The 17388-nt window shown below is 46.6% G+C and overlaps 1 protein-coding gene across 11 annotated transcripts in view; it reads right to left on the bottom strand.

Annotated features, from left to right (window-relative positions):
• The window catches only part of FRMD4A (FERM domain containing 4A), a 574854-nt gene that overhangs the window by 10739 nt on the left and 546727 nt on the right, over window positions 1–17388 (bottom strand). For all 11 annotated transcript variants that reach the window (XM_079106538.1, XM_079106536.1, XM_079106537.1 and 8 more), the window contains 7 exons: window positions 16754–16887; window positions 13411–13533; window positions 10200–10428; window positions 7307–7363; window positions 4155–4392; window positions 3131–3298; window positions 998–1887 (listed from right to left, as the gene is read on the bottom strand). In XM_079106538.1, the coding sequence (XP_078962664.1) occupies window positions 998–1887; window positions 3131–3298; window positions 4155–4392; window positions 7307–7363; window positions 10200–10428; window positions 13411–13533; window positions 16754–16887 (1839 nt within the window). The remainder of the gene's footprint in view (window positions 1–997; window positions 1888–3130; window positions 3299–4154; window positions 4393–7306; window positions 7364–10199; window positions 10429–13410; window positions 13534–16753; window positions 16888–17388) is intronic.

Genomic DNA, 17388 nt, shown 5'->3' with positions numbered 1-17388 from the left:
ATCCTCTTCCACTTTCTTTGCCTCCCTTGTTGGGGGGAAGGCAGAATCTCATTACCCTCTATTTATGAGAGGTGCAATATGGGTACAAATGAGTATGACCAATGAGGCACGTGGCACTGTTCAACCAATGCTGGTTATTATGACCATTATTATTTCTTTAAAAAAATGTGTAGTCATAGAGGACACAATGCCTTTATTTTTATGTGGTGCTGAGGATTAAATCCCACGCCTCACATGTGCGAGGCAAGTGCTCTACTACTGAGCTACAACCCCAACCCTCACCATTATTATGTCTTTGAGTAACTTGCAAAACTTCTTCATGGAAAGAATGGTTTCTTCCATTTTTACTTGATTCAGTACTGCTCAATGCTCTGAGTACAAAAATATAAGGCAAACCTTGGTTTATGGAAATTTTCAGTAGTAATATAAGGGGGACTGATAGCATCTTATACAAATTACTTCGTGGCTATGTCATAACATTGAAATGGAAAAGCAGTCGAGAGGTATTCGTTTAGATATCCTTGTCAAATACAGAGCACAGAGCACTTCTTTCCTCAGCCAGTCTGACCCCACCTGTGAGGCACTAGCAAGAGCCTCAGGGCTGCAAGACCCAAGTCCATCCCTCACCCAGCTTTCCTTCGCAGGGGTATAAGTTGAGTATCTCAACTACCAGGATAAAGAAGCACCTTGGCTGGATAAACCTTGAGAAAGGAATTCGCATAACTTTCTTAGACATCTGTCCTTACAAGAAAAAGTGGCTGGACGAATGGTTTGCCCCTCGGCTAAGGAAGCAGACAGAGAGTTGGTTAAGTCCACTCTGGAGGTTCAGGTGCCCTTTATTCTGCAAGACCAGAGTTAAAATGGGAGGGTCCTGCAGTCTGTAGGTCTCCCACATCTGACAGCAAGGTGACCAGAATTAATGATTCCTTTTCCCCACTGTGAGGTCTAAGGGGTCCTCTGACAGTTGGCACCCAGACCACCCGGTGGTCCCTCTCACCTGACGTGGCCTTGCACATCTGGGGCATCCTGGTGACCCTGCTGTGCGCCACGAAGGTGCTCTGGGAGGAGGTGCTATACTGCGAGCCGCTGTCGGAGGAGGTGGAGCTGGTGTGCGACAGGCGGCTGTGCTCCTTGTGCGAGGCGGTGGAGCGCTGGTACCACTGACGCAGCTCGTCCGACACCGCAGCGCGGCCCGCGCCCTTGTCGTGGGAACCCTCGCGGCCCAGCGACGGAGTCCGCAGGATCTGCGAGCGCGACGGCGTCAGGCGGCCCGCATCGCCCTCGTCTCCGCCACCGCGCCAGCTCTCCTTGAACAGGCCGCCGGCCGTGTAGGAGTTGGAGGTCTTAAACTGCGCCTTGACGCTGTAGTGGCCCTCCTGGTCGCTCTCCAGGCTGCGCACCACCACAGGCGTGGCGCTGCCCTCGATGTACAGCGGGTACTCCTTGATGCGGTACTGCGAGCTGGGCTGGCTCTGGCTGTGCAGGTACACGCCGCCGCCCGCGCCCGCGCCGCCCGCGCCCCCCGCGCCGCCGCGCGCCGCCAGGTTGGGCATGCTGCCAGAGCTCGCCGAGCCCAGCGCGCCCGCCGCCCGCTGCCGCTGCCGCTGCCGCTGCCGCGCCTTGGACGGCGAGTCCTCCGCCAGGGTCGAGTAGTTGGCGTTCATCTGCGCCGGGTAGTAGTGCTCCGAGCTCGAGTGGCTGGTGCACGACGAACAGTCGTCCATGGGGTCCGAGCCGTTGCTGCTACGAGTCCGCGGGGTGTAGAAGTCGGGGCTCCCCGTGTCGTTCTCTGAGCCCAGGAGCTTGCCCTGGGACTCCAAGCTGGAGCTCCGGTGCCTAAAGTGCAGTGCGAGGCTGTGCAGTCGCGTGGGGCTGATGTCCACCGACCTGCGGGGAGACGCGGGCTTGGTCTGGGGTCTCTAGGGGAGAGGGTGCCAAGGAGACCGCTGGACGCCTCCACTCCCTGCACATAGGAGGCGCAAAGCACACACAGGCTCAGAAGGCCCAGCAAGGGAATCTAGGAAATTGGGATTCTAGGCAGGGTTGCCCTAGAAATCCACGTGCTTCCCCAGAACAGGAAACTGCTGATGCCCGAGGTGGGGCCAGGAGTCTCCGCTCTGATTCCCAGTGGAAAGTGGGACTGCAGCTAGGACTCACACAAGGGCTTCCTCCAACATTCTGAGCTTTAGAACGTATTTTAAAAGTAGGAAAGGATTGTATAGATACAGACAGAACCGGAGAATCACTACTTTAAGTATTATGTTAAACCCTATAAACCTTCTTGTATGTAAAAAACAAAATTCCAACAGAAGCCTTTTCATGTGGTTTAACCAAATATTACCATGAAACTCAAATAAATGGATATTTGTTTCCTGTGAAGACTACAGTGGAGGGTCCAGTGAACACCAAAACCCTTAAAAATGTATGATGCAAATGCTTATTATACTATTACTTTGTCCATGATCCATTCTGCTTATTGGAGTTCACACTATAATTATCTATCAGTATTACTGGGCAAATGATGGGATTACGCATGAACTTCACCTTGGCCACCTACAGGCAGAGGTGAACTCCTGTTCTGTCACTAGGGTAGAACTGGAAGCCTCCACCAAGTGGCCTTCCACAACCTGATTTTGCTTCTTTTTAGAAAATGAATGTGTGATTCATGAAAGCCTAATTTTTGCCAGTTTCTTTTGCTTTTCACAATTTACATTTTGAGGCCTTAAGAGAAGTTCAGAATAAATTTAGGGCTTGGCAAAAAGATATCTGAGGATCATCAAATGAAGACCTTCCCATCAGTGCACAGTTTTTCTGGTCCCTTCTCTTCCTGAGGCATCCTATCTGTCCTTTTCTTCCTCTGTTTCAACTGGGAAAGCTTAGTCCTCATTGACTGTCTCTAGGAGCCTGGGGACACTCCAGTGGTATCCACACGTTACTGCATGTGGACAGTGGCCTCTAACTTTAGTTACACTAAAGTAAGCTCATTGCTGCTATCTGTTTATTCTGCTTCATGTATAGAGAACCTGCCTAACAGTTTCAGGCCTTAGACTAGCTCACCTGGCATCTGGGCTCACTGGGCCAGTGATGCTGGTCCAGGGATGTGGGTGGACTGAAAGCCCAATGGACTCACCTCGTGGAATGGACGTAGTGGGGGCTTCGGACTCGCAGGTCTGGTGTGGATGGCATGCTAGACTGGGAGTTCCAGTGTGGGAGGCCGCGGATAGGGCTGTTCTGCAAGGAGCTGCTTCCTCCTCCTGCTTCAGCACAGCTTCCTGTGCTGGGAAAACGCTTGTGGCTACTGTAAAACAAAGGAAGCCATGCTGGTCCTGCCAGACGGCGTCACCGTTCCCCAGCAATCTAACCAGCTTGGGACATGGATTTTGGTGTGGGGAAAGTTTGCCAGGACACCTGCCCTTGCTCCCACAGGTCTCTTCTGTGGTCTCCTGCCTTTCCTCCAGCCATGGGTAAGTGGGGGGCCTTGTCCCTGCTCTCCCCACCTGCAGGCAATGTGAGATGGACACTCTTCTTCTTAGTCTTCTCTGTAATAGGCACAGTGTAACAATTCTGTGAAGCCCCTCTCCTTAAGTTTTTGTTTTCCAAGAGACAAATACCTGTCAGGTACCCACTTGGGGCAGGGTGTAATTAAGGGAAATGAGAAAAACAGAGAAGTGGACCAAAAATGCTTTCCAAAAAAAAAAAAAAAAAAAAAAAAAAAAAACCCACACAACCCTCTACCCTCTTTACAATATTAGCCATGTAATGAGCTGATAATGTACAGCTCAGATTACAACTGTTTGGCTCCAGAATTCTGTTGGAAGATGGTTTAGGGTTCTGAACCACTTCGGGATTTCTATGAGTGGACTCTTATTTGCCACTTTTTTTTGGAATAGTGCTGCCTAAGATTTCCTAATTAATTCCTGTGGAATTTAACAACATTAAAACCATTTGCCAACACATTGAGTGTGAGCCAAAACCCTTTGGATAACATATCTGTACCTTGAGAGGGTCAGCAGCAGAGGGCGCTGTGAGAACAGCTCTGCTGAAAGGAGAAACAAGGTTGAGTTTTGTGATTTGTGGATGCTGTTTGGAATAGCCCTTGGATTCCTTCCAGATGTGGACAGTGACCTCATCTTGGGCTTTACAACACGACTCACCTGGAATGACCGTGAGAGGAACGTTTCTTGACCTTCTCATAAGGTTCATCCAAAGAGGACTCGCTCCACATTTTGGGCTTTATGGGTGACTTGTCATAGTCATTGCGGTGATAGTGCATCTGCCTGAGTCCCTCCAGGGACTGGGGAGGAGGGGGCCTGTTGTGCGATGGTGGCCGAGGAGGGAGTCCCTTGTGAGGAGACTGTAAGGGGGATATTGTGCTGGTGACCTGAGAGTCTTCTGCATAGAGACGGAAAGACAGAGAGGAACTGAGTGTGAATAATCCTGTCACAAACTCTGAACCAGACTCCCCGCTCCAGTGTCACCCCAAGTTAGCACCACAGACAAATCACACCTTTGCTTCACCCAGGCTAGCCCCATCACTCTCCCACAGCTGCCAAGACAATGAGGCCAAGTCAAGCCAAACCAGGGTCAATCAAGCCTAAACCTCACACAATTAAATGGGAAGAGAGGTATCATTTTTATTAGACATGAATAAAGTCTGAATTTTATTCAAGGCTATTAACAGTTGTTTGCTTCAAACAGCAAATGTAGTTATCACTTATTATATTGCAGCCTTATTATTATTATTTTTGGTATTGGGAATTGAACATAATTGCTAGGCATGTGCTATACTGCTGAGCACATGTTATATACTGAGCACATGCTATACTACTACAGCATGGACACAATTGCTAGGCATGTGCTATACTACTGAGCACATCTGGGTTGTTACTTTTCTTTCAAGAGTCATTAAGTGTCTGATAGGCTTTGAAGGAGACTATCAGACTCTTTCAATTTTATTTGCTATGTTCACTAAGTCGTTAGGGTCATGAATGACAGCTGACACACAGTAAGGGCTCAATAAATATTTGTTGGAGATTAAAAAAAAATGAATGCAAATGTACCTGTCAAGTGTAATTATTTACTGGTGGATCTAGGTATGTACTCCCTGCTTTTTTACCCCCCAGAATTACCAATATTCTATTTTAATTTGTTCTGAGAATACTGGGGGATTAAATCCACAGATGCTCTACCACTGAGCTATATTCCTATTGCTTTCTAATTTTTAATTTTGAGACAGCATCTTGCTAAGTTGCCCAGGCTGGCCTTGAACATGTGATCCTCCTGCCTCAGCCTCTCAAGTAGCTGGAATTGGAGGTGTGCACCACTGTACCTGGTATGTTCTGATTAATTTTGATTTTGGAACTGCTTTAAAGTTTTTTTTTGGAAGGGGAGGAGCTAAATTTTTCCCTGCCTTCAGGAGTAATGATCTAATATCACTGTGTTAGAGGAGTTTGGGAGACAGCAGGTATGGTTTGGGAAGGCACTGCCAGAAGGGAATTAGGCCATGGATGGGCAGAGGAGGAAGAAATGAACTTGAGCCAAAGCATGGGTGTGAGCAGGGAGGGTGGGAGCAGCAGGGGCCACCCAGGGGACAGCAGCTGGTGAGAAGAGCAAAGGGAGCAAGGGAGGCAACCTGGGAGGTGCAGCAGACCCACTGTGTGCACACCACAATGAGCACTGAGCCCGGTTGTAGCGGCCTTGAGTTTCAAAGGTGCTGGGATTTGGTCTGCAAGCCACCAGAAACTTTTGCAATGTCTTGAGCACAAATGTGTCAGGGTGAAGATCCTATTTTAGAACTATTGCTGGCAGGCTGGACCTCAGGAAAGGCAGGAAGAGGGACTAGGAAGGACCAATGAAGAGAACCTGGGGAGGGGTGGCATTGAGAGGAGAGAGGAAGGAGCTGCTCGGTATTCTCAGGAAAGGCAAGGGGGCTGGAGGGGAAACCCCAGCAACCTTTTGTGCACCCCTTACATCCACTTTTAACTATTCATCTTTTCACAGCCTAATTCTCAACCCTCCAACCTTGAAGCCTGGATTTCTGTGATGCTTCCATTCCCTCTATGCCCCTCAAGTCAGGGCAGGAAGAGTCCTTAGAAGGGAAGAGCCTGCAATGGGAGCATGGGGCAGCAAGGGAGCTAATGACACCCCTCAGGAGGTCCTAAGTTCTGAGACATGGGGAAGAAGCTATAATCACAGATGATGTCTCAGAATTTTCTACCAGCATTGTCTATTGCTCTGGCAACTCCTCTATGACAACTTACTCTTGCTCCCTTCAGGACATTCTGGGGTACCAGGGGTCGACAACCGGGCTGGGGTCTCTGATATTCAAACCAAGCCTCCCTGCTCCCTAGGAGCCCTGTGTCCTCCTCACCCATATAATGAAGCAGACAATAAAAATATTACAATCTGATTTCTTATAGCAGGGCCAAGACAACTGGGTAAATAACTCACCAGGCTCTCCCCACATCAAGAGCAATCATTATTATTATTGCAATTATCATTATTATTACCACTTGGGTAGGCCTTTTATGTTTATCATCTGAATAGCCACTTATCACTGCCTGCCTGAGGTTTCCCTAAAGGGCAAAGAATTAATTGCCACTTAATATATTTCCATATAATTAATGCCCTTGCCTCCCAACATTTTGGTCTGACATCCACAAGAACATTCTCAGACATGGTCCTGTGTTTGTATTTCTTGCTTCCACTGGGTATGATGGTAGTGGTGGTGCAGCTCTGTTTCTCTAAGAATTGTCCAAGAAAATATCCTGGTAACCACCAGGTTTGAGTTCAGTGGGTAATAATGAGGCAACTTCCAAGGTTGGCCAGGGTTCTGAAGGGAAGTGTAGCTTCTGATTTTTACTACTGTCTCAGGAAGAGACAGAGGGCTGGTTTATTCCTTCCTATTAGCCCCAGATTTTCCCAGTGGGGTCACTCTTTGATCTGTGATCCAAATCAATTTCCTCCACATATTATGAACATTCAAAAGGAAACTAGGCACAGGTTGTAGATTCTGTATATTTAAGAATGTGGTTTTGGCTACTAAAAAAGTGAAGCACCATTCACTGAATATCACCTCAAATCTGAGGTCCAGGACCCAGGAAATGCTAAAATTCCAGTAAGTGTGTTGATGTGGCACCTTCCACTGCTGACCAAATAGTGACTATTGAATGAGATGGCTTGCAGGGAATCTGGCTGCCACCTTCACCTGGCTCTTGCCTTTGTACAAGGCTTTTCCCAGGATGCATACAGATTAATCCCAGCTAATCTGTGCTCCCCCTTTTAAGGCAGGAAACGGAAAACCTACCATCTTCGAGAACAAGGGCATCAGAGAGGGAGCTATCTTCACTGGCAATATTTCCATCTGCAAGACAAAATAACAAAAGTCTATGATGTTAGCAATTTTCTGAAACAAAGCCCTATCTGTAAGAGCAGAGTGTTCACCACCCCCATATCCTTTCTCTAATCTGAAAGAACCCATACAATGTAATAAAAATGCTGTTAGACATTTCTTTTGCTAATTCCCATGGTGGGTCAATAGCTCATCGTCCCCACCCCTGGCAATGCAATGTGTTTCTATCTTTGTGTATTTTTGCTCTTGTTCCCAGGATGCTACCGAGCAGAGCAGTTTAATATCTAATACAAAGGCTGCCCAGCCTGGTTAAGCCACATCATTGTCCCAGCACAAACTCAGGGCATGTACCGACTAAACCAAAGGAAGTCAACTGCTTTTTATTCTACAAATGTGAAACTAGGGTAGGGAACTTAGCTTTGCTCACATGGCAATAAATGGCTTCTCAATAAACTCCTGAAGTCATTAGCAGAGAAAACAAGCATGCTAAATACAGACTCCGTCTCTCTAGACACCATTCAATTAAGAACACACCCGAGAGAGAGGCAGTAAAATAATCCTCCCTCTTTCACCACTGGGGAAACTGAGGTGCAACCAGGAAGGAGGGGTTTGTCTGAAGTTACTCTACTCTCCTGGCAAAGTGAGCAAAGGTCTCAGGTCTTCAGATTCCAAGTTTAGTGTTTTATCTCTTGAAATATAAAACCATGCTAAGGAGCTAAGCAGAACTGTATTTACTTCCAACTCAAGTGGGCTTTTGTGATGAGGGTCTTATTTCAATACCCAAAAGGTAGGTTCTTGAGCCCTTAAAAAAGAAAAAAAAAAAAGCATGGGGTATAGCTTAGTGGTGGAGCCATTTCCTAGCATGTGCCAAGGCTTGGGTTCAATCCTCAGCAGCAGGTAAGTTATCTTGCTAGGAGCAAGAAATTATCTTGCTAGTAGCCTGTGGCATATGCCTGTAATCCCAGTGACTTGGGAGGCTGAAGTAGGAGGACCGCAAATTCCAGGCCAACCTGGACAACTCAGTGCGACACTTTCTCAAAAAACAAAAAACAGAAAGGACTGGGGATGTAACCCAGTGGTAGAATGTGCCTGGGTTCAATCTTCAGTACTGTGGAGGAGAAAAAAAAAAAGACTGTAAATGTGGACAAAAGGATACAGGGGTTGGCAGAGATAATGATTTAAAAAACAATCCTGTCAGCAGACCTAAAAGAATAGCCCTCATTCAGGCAGTCTAGGCTTTCCTGTGGCCACCCAGCGAGACGGTCATTCTTGAGCTGCCCTACCCAGTTGGGACGCTGGATGCTTCCGCTGAGCTGGAAAGTCCTAAGTGCCTTCGAGGGGGCAGAGGGAGGTCTCTAAGGAAGTCTAAGACAGAGAAGGGCTGGCTGACCGTTAAGAAGCAGAAGGGAAGTTACATGGTCCCCGCCAAGCACAGCAGGGTAAGGTCGGGAAGGATGGGCATTTTGAATTTCCTAGAGCAGAAAGAGTTCTTATAGTCAGCTCCTCCCTCCCTCTCCCACTAGGAATTCATTGTTTTCATATTATTTGACAGATGTGAACAGCTAGGAGACAGAGGGCCTTGACTCTGGCCCTCTGTAATCTCTAGTACATCAGTGCTTCCCTAGTAAGCCTGCGGTTTTAGGTTGAAGATACATATATATAATTGTGGTAAAATGTAAGTTGCATCAGATTTACCATTTTAACTGTTTAGCCAGTGGCATTAAATACATTCACATTGTTGTGTGACCATCACTACCAGCCATTTTCTGATTGGATAGCATTTTAATTCCCCAATCTGAAACCTGGTACCCATTAAGCAATGACTCCTCCTCCCGCTCAGCCCCCAGCTCCTGGAAGCCTCTATTCTTCTTTCTACCTACCTAGAACAGAAGTATTTCATTACTATTATTATTATTATTAGTAGTAGTAGTAGTATTACTGGTACCAGGGACTGAACTCAGAGGCACTTAATCACTTTGCAATAACCCCACCCCATTTTTATATTTTATTTAGAGATAGGGCCTCACTAAGTTGCTGAGGCTGGTTTTGAGCTTGTGATCCTCCTGTCTTAGCCTCCCCAGCCACTGGTATTACAGATGTGTGCCGCTGCACCTGGTGAGCGGAAGTATTATAAACATACATACATACACTATGAAAGAATAGTTAACATACATTTTCAAGAATTTTCTGATTTTTTAAAAAAGGACTTTTACAACTGGGGAGACTTGATGTTTGCTGATGGGTTTTTTTGAGTACTTCCTTCTAGAATTTACCAAACACTGCCACCCAAACTCCCAACCCTGATTGAAGTTCAAGGTGCTCTACACAATCTGAGGGGACAATTTAGTCCTCCCAAGCCACTGTCCCTGGAACTGAATCAGCTTGATGGGGGCAGAGAGTTGGCAGGGGGAGCATGCCTGCAGGCCTGCTTGAATACAGGAGACCCTGCTGCTGGGTACTGCCCATTCACCTTGCCTTCCACATTTGGGGAAGGTGGTTGGGTCCCTAAGAATGGCAGAGCCTGGGCCAGCTTGGGCTAGCACATTCAGTAGGACTCAGCTCCCGCTGAGGGCTGAAGTGTTGCCTGATGGCTGCAGGCTCCCCAGGGAGGCATCACTAGTTGAGAATAAGGCTGTTTGTACAATGCCTTTCATCTGTGGAGCTGGGTGCACTTGCTCACTGTGACTTGGTGTCACATCATTTCACAGGTGGACAATAAGGCACAGCATGGCTAAGGAGTCATTTAGGCCATGCAGGGAGCTGGGCCTAAGACCACGAATGGACCAGCTGTCTGGTTCACAGAAGCCTCATATGGGAGCAGGGCAGGGGCAGCCGGGATGGCACTGACCGTCTATGACCAGTGAAGCCCTCTGGGTGGGTTTTTTCCCAGACTTGATTCGGTTCTCGTTGATTGCATTTTCAATCTCCTGCAGCTTCTTCAGTGCATTCAGATAAGAGGTTTTTCTTTGTTTCTTCAGTTTTTTGCTGACGTTGGGGTCACTGGCGAGGCGGCGGGCGGCCTCCGTAATCTGGGACTGAATTGCAAACTCTCGTTCCAGGCGTTCCAACTCAGCTTCCTGTGGGAGGGAGAGCTACGGCTGACACTTGTGGAGATGCTGAGCAGGGAGCCACCCATTCGCCCCACCCCTTGCCTAGGCCCCACCCCAAGGCTTGCTTGGCTTCTTTTCCACTGCCTTCAACAAGATTCATGAAGACCAAACTTTTATGCCTATTTGGCTATCATTTCCTTCCCACTTGAGGCATAGGATGCAGCATTAGGATGCAGCATTGTTTCTAGAGTCTTCTGCCATTCTTCTCTGAGGTTTGCTTACATGTGTGCATACTTCCACTAGCCCACATGTGCCCCTGTCTCACACATTTGAGCGCTGCCCCACCCCCCAGCTTGGGACACTCCCACTTGGTGTATTTGCAAGCCCTGCTGTCCCCTCACACCTATCTATTCATGGAAGCCATGCTCAGGCTATAATGGGACCCTCTATGAGGCACAGACAGGGAGTGAAGGCGGAGTGAGTTTTCTCCCAGCTCCTTGGATGACTGTCAGGGTCTCCTCCTCCTTGTTGTCTCCCTCCCATCTCTATCTCTTCCTTTGGCTGGGAGGAGTTTCCCCCAGAGTTCTGGTCCTGGGAGATATGAAGTCCTGCATGTCAGATATGGCTGAAAGACCCAAACATGCTGTTCCCTGGACAGAGTGTTTGCTGCTGGCCTCTCTGTGGACGAGTCATCTCCTCCGCTGATGTGTGCACACCAGCTGCCGGGGGAACAGGGAAGGGGCTGCTCATGCATGTATGTGTGAGCACTTGGGGTGAATGCAGAATCCCCCCAAGTGTCAGTTTGTCTGTTTTTCTATTTCTTCTCTTCCCCAGTGAATCCCCTCCAACCAAAGCTAGCTGTAAGCAGCACATGTTCAGACTCAGATCTGGAACAGTGGGATGCGCACTGTCTCATTAGTCCAGGGTCCAGCAGCCTGGGGAGCACCCAGGAGTCTGCAAGACAGGCGGGGTGGACTCTCTAACTCATACCTCATAAACCCATGACCAAGGCCTCAGTGACTCCTCCCAATACCCACAGTGCCCAGGGGAGACCACAAATCTTGCCACAGGCAACCTGGAGTCACACTAAAGTCTGACAGAAACTGATCTAACCAAGTAGGAGGAGATGGCCATGTTTGCTGGAATCAACGAATTTTTCTATTTGGTGGCCCAATAAAACACTCGTGCTTCTGGGCGCAACACGCCACGCCGGAGGCCTCCACCAAGGACAGCATTCCTCCCTTGATTTCATTTACTTGTGAGCATTGAAGCCTCAAGGGAGCAGGAACCAGGAGTGAGAGGAAAAGGTGAAGGCCAAACGGAACTATTTAGGGGAAAGAAGTTCCTTCCAAATCCTTCAAATGCTGGCTGCATTTGTTCTCTCAGAGGGAGGATACAGAAATGGACTCCTGCCTGGGGCCTTGAAATGGGGACAAAGACCATTCTGTGAAATTGGGCTCCACCAAGCAGCTGTTCCCAGGTGGTTACAATAGTCCTGGCCCAAGACACTGACCCTGAGTTTTGTGGGAGCCCAGGACAAATCTTGACACTTAAACTAAGACAAGTACAAGGCTGGACGCCTACTCGGTGCAAATGGTTATAGGAATAGGAAAGCAAAGCATGTTTCCAGGAGAAACTGGAGCAATGACAGAGCCAAGATGGGTCTCTTCCTTCCCAGGGGAACTCTCCCCAGGTCTGCTGCTTCTGTGCAGTTTTCTTTTACGTGTTTAGGAAAGACAATGGGTGGGAACAGGTCAGGGAGACATGATGCACAGGGAGTTCTCAGGGCACTGAAGTCGGCTTTCACAGACAAGTGGGAAAAGCCACAGTGGGACCAGGGGATGCCCACTAGGGTATGGGGCACTCCCTTTTTAAAGCTGAAGTGCCAGGTATCTGCCCAGCACCAAGAGGAGGTGAAGTTCTTCAGCCAAGTCTAATGATCACCAGGCTTTAAAAATATACCTGGTCAGATGGTCTCCTAAATCACACCTTTCCTCTGACATTTCATCTCCATTTTGAGCAACTGATGTTGGTTGAACACCAAGCAGACACTGAGTACCAAGTGCCATGTTTTTCATATATGATCTCATTTAATCTTAGTAGCAACCCAAGGAAATAGGCATTATGAATGTCATTTTACAGAAGAGGAAAGAGGCCTAGTTGAGCTTTCATTTTGGATGAAGCACTCAGGTGTGTCCACCAGGTGTCCTAGGGATCATGAGTATCTCCAACATGGCACTTGGTCTCTCTCAGGGTTATACTCAGAGTAAACTTGGGAACATACATGACCCTGAGGCTTGAAGGTATAACTGGCCTTTCATTTCTCTTGGAAGCTGGATACCTACTACTCAGCTGGAGACTTGACATTTTTTTGTTTTGGTTTTGTTTCCTCCTTAACTCTGAATTCCCCATCCCTGCCTCCATCAGTGTTCAGCTCAAAGAAGATAAAAACACGTACTGAAATAAGGCTTGTCCAAACACAGCAAGTGAGGCCAGGACAGACCAAGCGACTTGTTCAAGTTTTTGTGGTGATTTTAGCAACCCAGTGAATTAGGACCACATGAAGCATGCCCTCATTGCTTTGCCCTGGCCCATGAAACCCTTGCAATGGTGGACACCACCTGTTTCCCTTCCTCTTTAGTGTTTTCCTCCACAGATCAGATCAGATCAGTCATGGCTTTGAGCAAAAAAAGGCTAGGAGAACATTGAAAAGATAAGTATACATGGCTGCTATGGGAATGTTCTCCCCAAATTTATCTAAGCCACCTTCTAAAGGTCTACAGTAAACAAACAACTTGAACAGAAATCCAAAGTTTAAAGGTAAGCAAACTCACCCTACCTCGGGGAACCTCATACCGACTAACCAGCTCACTCAGGTCAAGGCAAAAGGGAAGATGCTGGCTTTGGATAGCAATGAAGAAACAGTTACTGAAAACCTAGGAGCCCCTGGCTAATGGGGAAAATAAGACCAATGTGAGGAACTCCCAACACCAGCAAGGAAGAACGCACCTCTCCTTTGGGCAGGACTTTCTGTTCATCCAGCTTGAAAGCTGTGCCGATCCTTCTTCGAACAATGGGTGGTTCCTCCCCTGGATCCAGGGGATATTCAACTGGCAGCTTGCCGGTGAGCTCCTGCATATGTGAAATGGCATATGGAGTGATTAGAAGCCAGAGTGGAGCACAGTCTTGTTCCCTTTTTGGGACATGCGCGCGCGCGCGCACACACACACACACATACACACACACTGCAAGACATAGATCACAAACATGAGCATTAAGCACTATGTCAAACCAGAGTCCATGATATGAAATTCTATCTCTTTTAGAACATTTTTACAAGTCCCCCTTCCTTTATAGAATAGATATACTTTGTGAAGATTTTTTTTTCCAAAATCAATTTCTATCAAGTAAACAAAAGTTCTATTGACTTTCATAATATTCCACTTTCATTCATTTGCTAATCTCACCAGCATCTCCAGTATGCCCAACATGTGACAGGAGAGGTGACACAGTCAGTAAGCAGCAGTCACACAACTTTTCATACCCTTCTACCTTTGTGTCGAACATTTCCTTTCAGATCTAAGTTTAAAATTTCTTTCAAATGAGTTTTTTTTTTTTTTTTTTTTTTAAAGAGTAGCAGTATCTACATAGACAGTTCCAGAAAAGTGCATTATTACTGACTTAAAGACAGACTATGGATAATTATTATTCCACTCAGGCCAGGTACTCAAGAAACAGGCTAAGACACACCTATACTCCATTAAAAGTTTTAGTAGAAACTGATAATCTAATGTTTTTTATTAGGCTACTAAATAAATCTGTATGTGTGTATTTTGGGCTCTGGAAATCTAATTGTTGTGGGTTACAATGGATTTAGTTGCCAGTCCCTCATAGTAAGAGGGATCCCAAATCAAAGTTGGAGATCTGAGGCACAATTCCGGAGTAGAATTAGGCTCTGTTAGTATGTTACACCTGGGCTGAATAAAGATCAGCTGGAGTCAGCAAGTGACCTCCCCCATGCAGTGGAGGCCAGGCAGAAGCTTCAAGAAGTCACTTGCAGAGATGGGAGAAGGCTGGGGGAACTACTGTGTTCCTTTGATGGCAAAGTGGGCATGTCCAGGCAAAGCCCAGCTCCGGCTTTGCAGCCCCAAACCAATGCAGATGCTGCACCAAGGCTCTGGGTGCTGCTGATAAAGAGGAGCCCAGAAGTGACTTCTCAGGATGCCTATCACCCACACAAACAGCTTTTGTGCTGGGCAGCCCACGCCTGACAGTCCAGTGGCGGGAAAGCCCAAATCAATCCCTTGGACTCTTCATTCCTCATTATAGGCCTTTCAGAGCACAATGGCCAACTATTCAAGTATGAACCACTCTGCAATGTTCTCCTCTGTTCTTTTCTCCTTTTTAAAAATGTGGCTCAAATATCTCCCAACTAGTTATATATGTTTGTTCAGCAACTTTTTTCATCTGCTCCCCTCAAAGTCTACCTATAAATAATACAACCTTCTGTGGGATTTACATTGTTAGGACTTTCTTTTTTGTACCTTGAAACTTATAAAAGGGAGGGGAAAGTCGTTAATATTGCCATGGATTTATAACTCTAAAGTGTCTGTGGTTTTAAAATATATTTTTAAAATGAGACTACTGATTTTTCACCATCTGCTTAAAGGTACAGGAGTCAAGGTCTTGATTCTCCAGATAGTTAATCTGATTTCATTTGTAACCAGAGCCGCATGGCGGAGCAGTAATTTAAGGCTTGGTTCCTTTCTTTATATTCTGCCAAAAGCTCCCAGTCTACTTCATTCTGGTTGTCCTGCTCCCTAAGGTCAAACAGTTCCTCCCAAGGCTTGAGCTGAGGGGGAGACCTATGTGAATAGGCCCAGGAACCAGCAGGAAGCCCCCAGCCCTTTTCTATAGATGCATCAAGAGACTGGTGTGGTGGCCAAAGGACTGTACACTGACTTCTTGTTGGGCTTTCATCCGCTTGAGTTATGTTTTAAATAAACATAAAAAGTGGAAGCTTTGTTTTCCTTATTTTGCTTGTTTTTAGGAGAGACAGTGAAACATGAATAGCACATGAACCTCGCTTGCCCTGACACTTCTCTTACATTTTCAAATATGGACTCCCTGCTGGGCTGAGGGGAATTTCCCTTTTTTAAAAACAAAACAAGGCTTTACAAATTATTAAAGGCAGACACCAAAACCCATATTTTTCAATCCTTCCAGCATATTCTTTATAAAAATGTTGCTAATATTAACAGTATCACATAGCACATTCCCCCAAACAGGCCAAGTGCTTTCCTAAGATTTGCAATGGATTTGTGCTAATGTGGTTCTGCTTTGAGCAGGCTCCGGTTTAAATCCATCCAGACCATAATTAAGCCAAGCTGAAGTGTAATGTGATCTCACTCTGTGGCCCTGGTTTCATTCTTCCTGCTGCAAGGCATTATTATTTGGGGGAAGGGAACACTAAGTTTCTGAGACTTCATTTGGGAACCTCTTTATACTTCCTGTTCTGAACTGTTTACCAACAGATCTCTTTGTCAAGTTATGTAGAGCACAAGCACTCCTAGGACAGCACCCACCTCACGGTGTCCATGTGCAAGCCTTTGCACACACACGTGCCCAGCAATGTGTATTATGCTTTACAAGGAAGTCTCAAACTCTGCTGGCAGACAGTCATGACTAACTGTCTCCACCATCTCTTAAGGTAGAGTTGAAAGCTTCAACAAATACAGAAGTGGACATGCTTCCGAAAATTGGGACTAGCACAGACAGAGGCTTGAGGGGACACTGCTGTACATAGAATTTAAACATATCACTGGGCCAATAGCTGAGTTTTTTTAAAAATAAAAGAGTTAAACAGCAGATCACGGGGTTTCAAGAGGAATACCGTACATCTCAAGGGACATCCTGGTTTCCTTGTGGACCCTCAATGATGCTTCATGATGTCCAAAGACAAATTAAAAATATCCTCAAGAGAAGCACAGGGGCCTGGACAAATAAATCCAAGCATAACCTTTTTGGAAGGTGGTGGAAAGCCATTATATTCAATAAGGTAACATCACATGAGGAAGGGCTTTATAAACTGAGGTGTGCCATGCAAGGGAGAAGGGACTATTAGCATGACTGTTCACTTGGCCCCTGGTGGTGTCTGCCAACACCAGCCTGACTGCTGATGGAGTCCCCTCCACATGTTCTAGCTGTTTCTGACAAAGCTCATCGTCGGGGTGGATGTTTCAAACATGGGCACGAGCCCTCCTTGGGAGGCTCTCTGCATGTCCCCACTCTTGCCTTCTGTCCATACTTAAGAGCAATCATGTTCCAGACAACACAGATTTTTAACTCTTACAGCTTCCCGGAGACAGAGCCTCTTCAGTTCCTCCAGCCTCTGGCGCAGTGTTTCCTCCAGAGCCTCCTGCCTGGATTTCAAGGCGGCCAGCATGTCTTTCTTGGCTGACTGAGAGCTATCTGATTCCTGAGAACCTGTCAATAAACAGCAGGGTTACTAGGCCAGCTGACAGGGGGACACACATCTGGACCACTAATGAATTTAACCGGAGCCCACGCTTGTGGATATGGGATTTACCCCAGGAATCAAGGGAGTCGGAAATAAAACAGGTGCTCGGAGTTCCACGCCTCAGGAGTGGATTCCAGCAGTGCATGGAATATAACTAGTCAGAGGCCTGGCAGGAAAGTTGACTCCCTGAAGAAGTTTGTCTTTCTCAATTATCTTCAGATATGTTACACACCTGTTTTAATCTTACTAGCAAATTTTAATACACTTTACACAATGAAGGGGGGAAAGTACAGTTTAAGTCACTAATTTTCTGTTTTAAATTTTATTCTGTTCACTTAAAAATGCTGATTTTAATTTACTGTTATTTAATTATTTTTTGCTTAGTTCAAAGATCATGCCTATTTATCAAAAATTTTGAAAATGTCAACAGGTATAAAAAATAGCAGGTAAACTCATCAGCCAGTGAT

The sequence above is a fragment of the Sciurus vulgaris genome, assembly GCF_902686455.1.
Source record: "Sciurus vulgaris genome assembly, chromosome: 12".
NCBI classification, from domain to species: domain Eukaryota; kingdom Metazoa; phylum Chordata; class Mammalia; order Rodentia; family Sciuridae; genus Sciurus; species Sciurus vulgaris.
This window is presented reverse-complemented; position numbering and strand designations above follow the sequence as displayed.